The sequence below is a fragment of the Alligator sinensis genome, unplaced genomic scaffold (genome assembly GCF_000455745.1).
Source record: "Alligator sinensis unplaced genomic scaffold, ASM45574v1 scaffold974_2, whole genome shotgun sequence".
NCBI lineage: Eukaryota > Metazoa > Chordata > Crocodylia > Alligatoridae > Alligator > Alligator sinensis.
In genome coordinates this window covers 1,451,928-1,458,768 of record NW_005842369.1, presented here as the reverse complement: position 1 = coordinate 1,458,768, position 6,841 = coordinate 1,451,928, and the positions used below count along the sequence as shown (strand labels likewise).

The window sequence follows — 6,841 nt, the reverse complement described above, 5'->3', positions numbered from 1 at the left end:
TTCCCTAGCAACCCCTGCTTGATGCGACTTCCATTCTTTTATGACTTCACCCTTAAGCATACCATTTACAGACTGCTTGAGCACATGGGCTTCTTGAGTAGTAGCAGCCAGTTGCAGTAATAGCAACCCTCTGCCCCTTGAATGTCACAGATGCATCATTTTAACCTCAAAACATCATCTCCAGACTTATGGTACATTAATATCATCATAGGCATATTATGTCACCCCATTTGTCATGCACATTACCATAATTTCCAATTAAAATAATGTTGCTGGAGAAATGTTATAAAAGTCATTATCAGACTCTTAATTTTTGTACATGTGCTACCTTTATTTTTAATATATTGTTGATCGCTTGCTTTCTTGTAATGACCTTAGTTCATTAAATCCTTAGAGAACTCTAACTTTGAGGGTGGAATTCTATTTCCCTTTGTGTGCCTAAGTGGCAGTTTTCTAGCCATCTGATTTTGGCCCTGGCTTAAACTAAGCATGTACAGTAGGGCTACACCCTGGCTATGTATGAATATAACTATATGCATGAGTACCTGAGGCCAAGGCCTGGAAAAGAAGGTGTGCAGGAGGTAGGAGGGAATGCCTGAGAGATACAGGGTAGTTATATGGAGGATGGGATTAGAGATAGACTATTCTCTGTGAATTTCATCCCATTATTCCTATTCTGTAGAAAAGTCTCAGCAAATAAATTCATTTAGTATACCTCTTCCAAAGGCCAGAAGAATGCTAATTGTTCCAATCAGAAAGCTCTGTGATTGCTGATACAAATGTGTGTCCTAGTTTATGCTAATTTTTTATTGTTTGGTCCAAATATATTGTACATTCATCTTACTGCAAATGTGTAAGTGTATAATCAATTGCAATCCTGTAAGCCCAGAGAGGCTTATTCCTTAGACCCATATATTGAAGGCCCTGGCTAAAGTAATTGAAGCATTTTATTTTAAAAGGCCTCCTGCTTGAAAGTGTGTGTGTCAAGGTTAAATATTATGGATTTTGAAATATGTGAGATATTAACAGCTAAGGATTATGGTCTCTAAAAATCAGGGATTGTAATGAAAATTCCAAAACACCCTTCTTCATTGCTTTCTTCCGCAATGGTTTGAAATCTTATCTCCTGAAAGTAGTTGAACCTAAATGCCTGTGTCATAGTGGTGGGTCTGGGTTTGAAAAGGTAGTTAGAACCCCAAGTTTACTGCTTGGCATCATTATTATTATTATTATTATTATTATTATTTTCATTGTCATTATCATTAATAATATTTTTGTTGTCATTAGGGTTGTTATTATGGTTTTCGTGGTTATGATGATGATGATTTATTACAAATCAATTCTGCTTTAAGCTGACCTTCTTCATTTCAAGCTGTTGTCAACCCCAACTTCTGTCTTTTTGCCTAGGACAGTTCTTCAGTATGTAAGAATAAAAATACTTGATTGTTTTAACGTAAGCCATTAATTCAGGAAATTCCCAGGCTGTTCATACTGGACCCAATCCAATGCTCAGTGAAATCAATGAATCCTTCAACCTCCTTTAGCAGGCGTTGGATTCAGCCCCATAAAATAACAGTCTTTTTAACATTTTCAAGGAGGGAAAAGCCTTTGGTTCCTTTTACAATATTAATCCGAGTGAGAAGCGAAAAAGTGATAGCAATTACTCACCACTAATGTGGCATTTTCCTTCTTCGGCATGCTTTAGACACTTTCTATGTTAAAGACAAGTCTGTTTTTATTTTTCTGGAATATAAATATTAGCTTGGAAATTCTCAGTCCTACAAGATGCCTCCTTTGGACTTCAGTGGGAAGTGAAGGCTTTTAACACCTCAGAGCTCAGAACCAACCAGAATAGGCTCTCAATTTTCTTCTGACCTTTTCCCTGACAAAGGGGAAAAGCAGCAGAGAAGCTCTAAAAATATTATTTTTCTTTCTGGCCACTGCTGTCATTTGAAGATAAATATTATCTTGAACCTACAGGGTTTTTCAGGAGTGCAGATAAGAGGGCTGTCAGCCCCAGGTGCATTTGAGAGGGCACCAGAATGATGCCCCTTATGGATTCCTCCAGAGTCTTTGCTACATCTGGAGCTGCTCTGCATAGGAGCCAAGCTGGAGAAGCCCTGGACCATCTGGCTGTAGGAACAAGCAGCCAGGACACAGCAGAAGTAGCATCATGCTGCCCAGCCTGAGAAACCAAGCTGGAACAGCCCTGCACTGCCTAGCCATAGGAGGGTCTTGCCAGCCCCAGGGACTCAAACCAAGTATGGCCAGGCAACATGAGGCTGCTCCTGCTGTGTCCAAGCACCCAACTCCTGTTGTCAGGTAATGCGAGACCATTCCAGATGCAGCAAAGGAGCGCTCACACCTTCCCCCAAGAGGTTATGCCCAGGGTGCCAAAACTGATAGTGATGTCTCTGGGTTATGTTATTAGATGCTCATTAGTCTTTGCAGATATTTTTCACAAGCTTGTCTATATGACATTAAATCTAGTTTGACATGACAGTGTTGGAGGCTTTTTGGGTTAATCCACAAATAATTTTGACCTTCTTATGTTGCAGGTCCTTAAGTCATGTTTCTGTTATAGCCTTCATTAGTGTAAGGAACATCTGCATTAATATCTGTTTATAGGAATAGCTTGCCATAATTCAGTTATTGTATTTACCCAAATGCAAGACTTTGAATCATCTGGGGGAAAGACCCCAGTAATTAGATTTTATATATGGAAAATGTATAAATTTGTTATAATTTTCCACGCATAAAATCTAATTATTGGAGGCTCATTGTGGCAGAGCACCTTTGGTATTTGCCACTTTAAGGTTGAGAGCAGGTAGCTGGCAAGTACAGGCCAGCCCTGATGAGGAGGGCATTTTAGATCCAGGCTCTTAGGGCTGAGCAGCAGTCTGCTGCTGGCAGATGGAATGACACCACCTGGCTGAGCTGCTGTTCACAACACCTTGGAGATAAGGGAGGAACTGTGGGGATGGCAGGAGCCCATTAGGGTTCCAAGCCCCAGGGAAAAGGCGGTGGGCCTAAAGAGAACAAGGCCCAGACTGGGAAGGGGCTTCTTGTTTGCGGCCCTACACATCTCCAGAAACCTGAGCCCCATGGGATGCAAGACCCCGGAGGCCCCAGCAAGGGGGTAGAGATGCAGAGCGGCCCTAGTGAGAGGGTATATGTGGAAGTGAAGGCCCTAGCAAGAGGGCACAGGTGAATGGCCCTAGTAGGAAGGCACAAGTTAAAGCCCCAGGAAGGGGGCAGATGGGCCAAGGTAAGTCTATGGATGCCTGCGGCCACAGTTGGGCCAGAGGCTGAGACCCCAGTAAGTCCTCAGACATGAGGAGGCTGAGTTTGGGTCAGAAGTGAAGAACTTTGGGCAAGTAGTTGGCCTTAATGAGGGGACGAGAGTGATGAGTTACCCAGAGAGGGGCTTGGGGCAGAGCTCCACCCAGGGCGAGGCGAATTGGCTGGTCACTCTTCTGATGAGGGTCGTAAGAGAGCCCAAGAGGCTGTGTGCCAGCCAGCCAAGGAGTGGGAGTAGACAAACCTAATGGCCTACACAGTCGCTCAAGGGAGCAGGGCAGGTTGGGTGTGGCCCAGTGAGCGGCAGCGTAAAAGAGGCCCAGTGAGAGAAGGTAGAGTGCAAGAGGCCCCAGTGAGAGGGGGGCGGTATGAATGAGGCCCCATGGGGCAGAGTGAAAAGACGAATGCATGAGGCTTAGTATGGGGCTGAGTTTGGCCTGGCCGCAAGCCAGAGCAAAGAGCAACTCAAGGATGCCATCTGCGAGGCATGGGACATGAAAAGGGAAGGTCAGAGTTGTGTATAGCATCCCCTGGCATCAGGGCATAAAAATGGGCAGCCTCCTGCATTTTACACCAGCATATGGAACAGCAAGTCATGGCAGGTGAGACTGGGTGGACTGCCATACTTAGGTGGGCAGGCCGAGGTTTAGACCCGGCCCCTGGATGGTCCCCTGTCACACTTATCTTAAATTTGTCCCCCTCACTGCTGCAGCAGGGAAAGCGGTGGCAGCAGGGCAAGTGGAAGGGGGGAAGACAACCTGACCTCAGCCCCTTCCCCCCACCCCCTGCACATGTCCACGCTGCCGTTTGCCCCCTCCCCTGCCTGCCCCTCCTCCACTTGCTTCCCCACTGTTGCCACTTACTCTGTGTTACAGCTCTGGCTAGAGCTCTGGCCTGGGGCATGGAGCATATAGTGGCTTCAGCCCTGGTCTGGTCCAGTGTCAGTGGTAGCAGTGATAGTCGTGGCCCCTGAGTTGAGTTGGAGCTGCAGCCAGAGCCGGAGCTGGTGCTGTGTCATTCCCTTCCCTCCCCACCATACCGCACAGGATTTCCTGCACTTCCTACTCTCCTCACACCACCCCACCTCCACTGCACATTCTCCCCTTCCAAATGTCCCCTCCTCCACTTCATGAGCCACCCTGGCCCCAGCCAGGCAGCCATGGTGGTAGCAGCTGCAGCTCCATTTAAGTAAATGGATTTAAGTAAATATGGAATATGTTTGGATTTGGCCAGATCTTATTCTTAATGCTTAACCATTGAAAGAGGGAGAATTTTTTATCACAAAAATAATGTGCATCTTTTTTGGGGAGATATGCTGTTATAAGTTCTGATGAAACTAATGACACTGCTCTTTGGAACAGTATGATCATGTTTTAAATTAGTAGTCAGAAACCAAAGGATATTAGTTGTTACTAAATCTATAACACAATATGTTATATAACAATTTGCCTTTAACAAAAAGTAATTACATTCATTTACTTGAAAAATTAGACATAAAAGTGGTGTTCAGAAATATTTCTTAATAGGTAATTGAAGAGAAATTACTTTCCAGTATTGTAAATGAGGTGGTTATCAGGCTTTTTTTTTTTGTAAGAGACTTTCAAAAGACCTGAGCTGAACCAATGTATAATTACCTCAAAGCTCTGAATCCTGGTTGCAAAGGAACATTAAAAATCGTATTTAATAGTTTATGCAAAAAAGTCCACTGCTGCCTTCTATTAAGATTCCAATTTACTTTGATCTAAAAGTGGAAATAATCCATCTCTACCAACAAATGTATCTTAGGAATTATATTAATGAACACCCTTGGAATCCCAGTGGAGAACAAACTTGTATCTAGAGTATGAACCAATATTAAAAGACAAATCAGAATTGAATTTGGTTCCATTCTAATTGTTATTCCTCAGACTAGCTATGAGGAGTATAGAATCAATATTTGTGTCCATTCAATATACAGGGTAATGAAAAAGGGAAAATCTCAGGGGAACAATGATAGAAGCACTAACTTTGATCTAGCCTACTCTGGCAAAAGTTTAGATTAAGTCTATTGATGTCAGCTAGTATCAGAAAATTCAGTCTCAGGCCCTTTCTGTTCTTCTACTGCCTCTAAAATAAAATTTAAAAATAATTTTTGGGTTTTTTTTCTGCCTTCAGATAACATTTGACTCCAAGATGGGAAAACAGAACAGCAAACTACGCCCAGAAGTCATGCAAGATTTGCTAGAAAGTACAGACTTTACAGAACATGAGATCCAGGAGTGGTACAAAGGCTTCTTGAGAGACTGTCCAAGTGGACATTTATCTATGGAGGAGTTTAAGAAAATATATGGGAACTTTTTTCCTTATGGGGACGCTTCTAAATTTGCAGAACATGTATTCCGCACCTTTGATGCTAACGGCGATGGAACAATAGACTTTAGAGAATTTATCATAGCCTTGAGTGTAACGTCTAGAGGGAAACTGGAGCAAAAGCTCAAATGGGCATTCAGCATGTATGATCTGGATGGAAATGGATACATCAGTAAATCAGAAATGCTGGAAATAGTGCAGGTATGTTTTGAGTGGGTTTCTTTCATTCTAAGATATTCATGGGACAGTTTTAAGACTATTGGATGGATAAAAGATTGTTATGGTATCTTTGTTGTATTCCTAGTACACCATAGGTTTGCTTAAACATAAAGCATTACTTAAGATTGGCAAAACTTTTCTCACCAATCCAAATGGAAATGAAGTGATTTAAATCAGCTGGAAGTTTTTCTGAAAAGTAGTTCTACATTTCTATGGACACTTCTTCATTGAAAATCACATCTGTTTTGAACAAATGTCAAATAACATGATGATATATGTGACCTAGAACTCAGTGTTGACAAGGACTATCTTTTAACATCCTGTCCGCTCACTGAGGTGGACTCTAATGTTGACTCTCAGGTTGACTGGGGGACAGTGATCACCAAATAATAGAATTCTTCATAAGACGTCGAGTGGGTAAGGTAACTAGTAGGGTAAAAGTGCTAGACTTTAGGAAAGCTGATTTCAATGAACTCAGGCAATTAGTCAAGGACGCACTGCAGAGTAGGAGTTTTGAAGAGATGGGAGCCCAGGAGGGGTGGCTGTGCCTTAAGGAAATGATCCTTCGGGCACAGAGGGAGACAATCCTGATGTGAGGAAAAAGAGGGAAAGGGGCCAGGAGGCTTCCTTGGCTGACCAGAGAAATCCAGGGCAGCCTACGGGCCAAAAGCCCCTACGGGCACATAAAAAGTGGAAACGGGGAGAGATTACCAAAGAGAAGTATACCTCCTCTGCTCATGCTTGTAGGGAGGCAGTTAGACGGGCCAAAGCAACCATGGAGCTGAGGATGGCATCCCAAGTAAAGAATAACAAAAAATTGTTTTTTAGCTATATAGGGAGTAAAAGGAAGGCCCAGGGAGGAATAGGACCCCTACTAAATGGGCAGAAACAATTGGTGACGGACAGGGGGGACAAGGCTGAACTCCTCAACGAGTTCTTTGCCTCAGTGTTCCTAAGTGAGGGGCAAGACAAG

At 43.2% G+C, this 6,841-nt stretch overlaps 1 protein-coding gene across 1 annotated transcript in view; it reads left to right on the top strand.

Annotated features, from left to right (window-relative positions):
• The window catches only part of NCALD (neurocalcin delta), a 48,805-nt gene that overhangs the window by 4,478 nt on the left and 37,486 nt on the right, over positions 1-6,841 (top strand). Inside the window, exon 2 of the mRNA XM_006029284.3 lies at positions 5,455-5,850. Coding sequence (XP_006029346.1) covers positions 5,473-5,850 — 378 coding nt within the window. The 5' untranslated portion in view covers positions 5,455-5,472. The remainder of the gene's footprint in view (positions 1-5,454; positions 5,851-6,841) is intronic.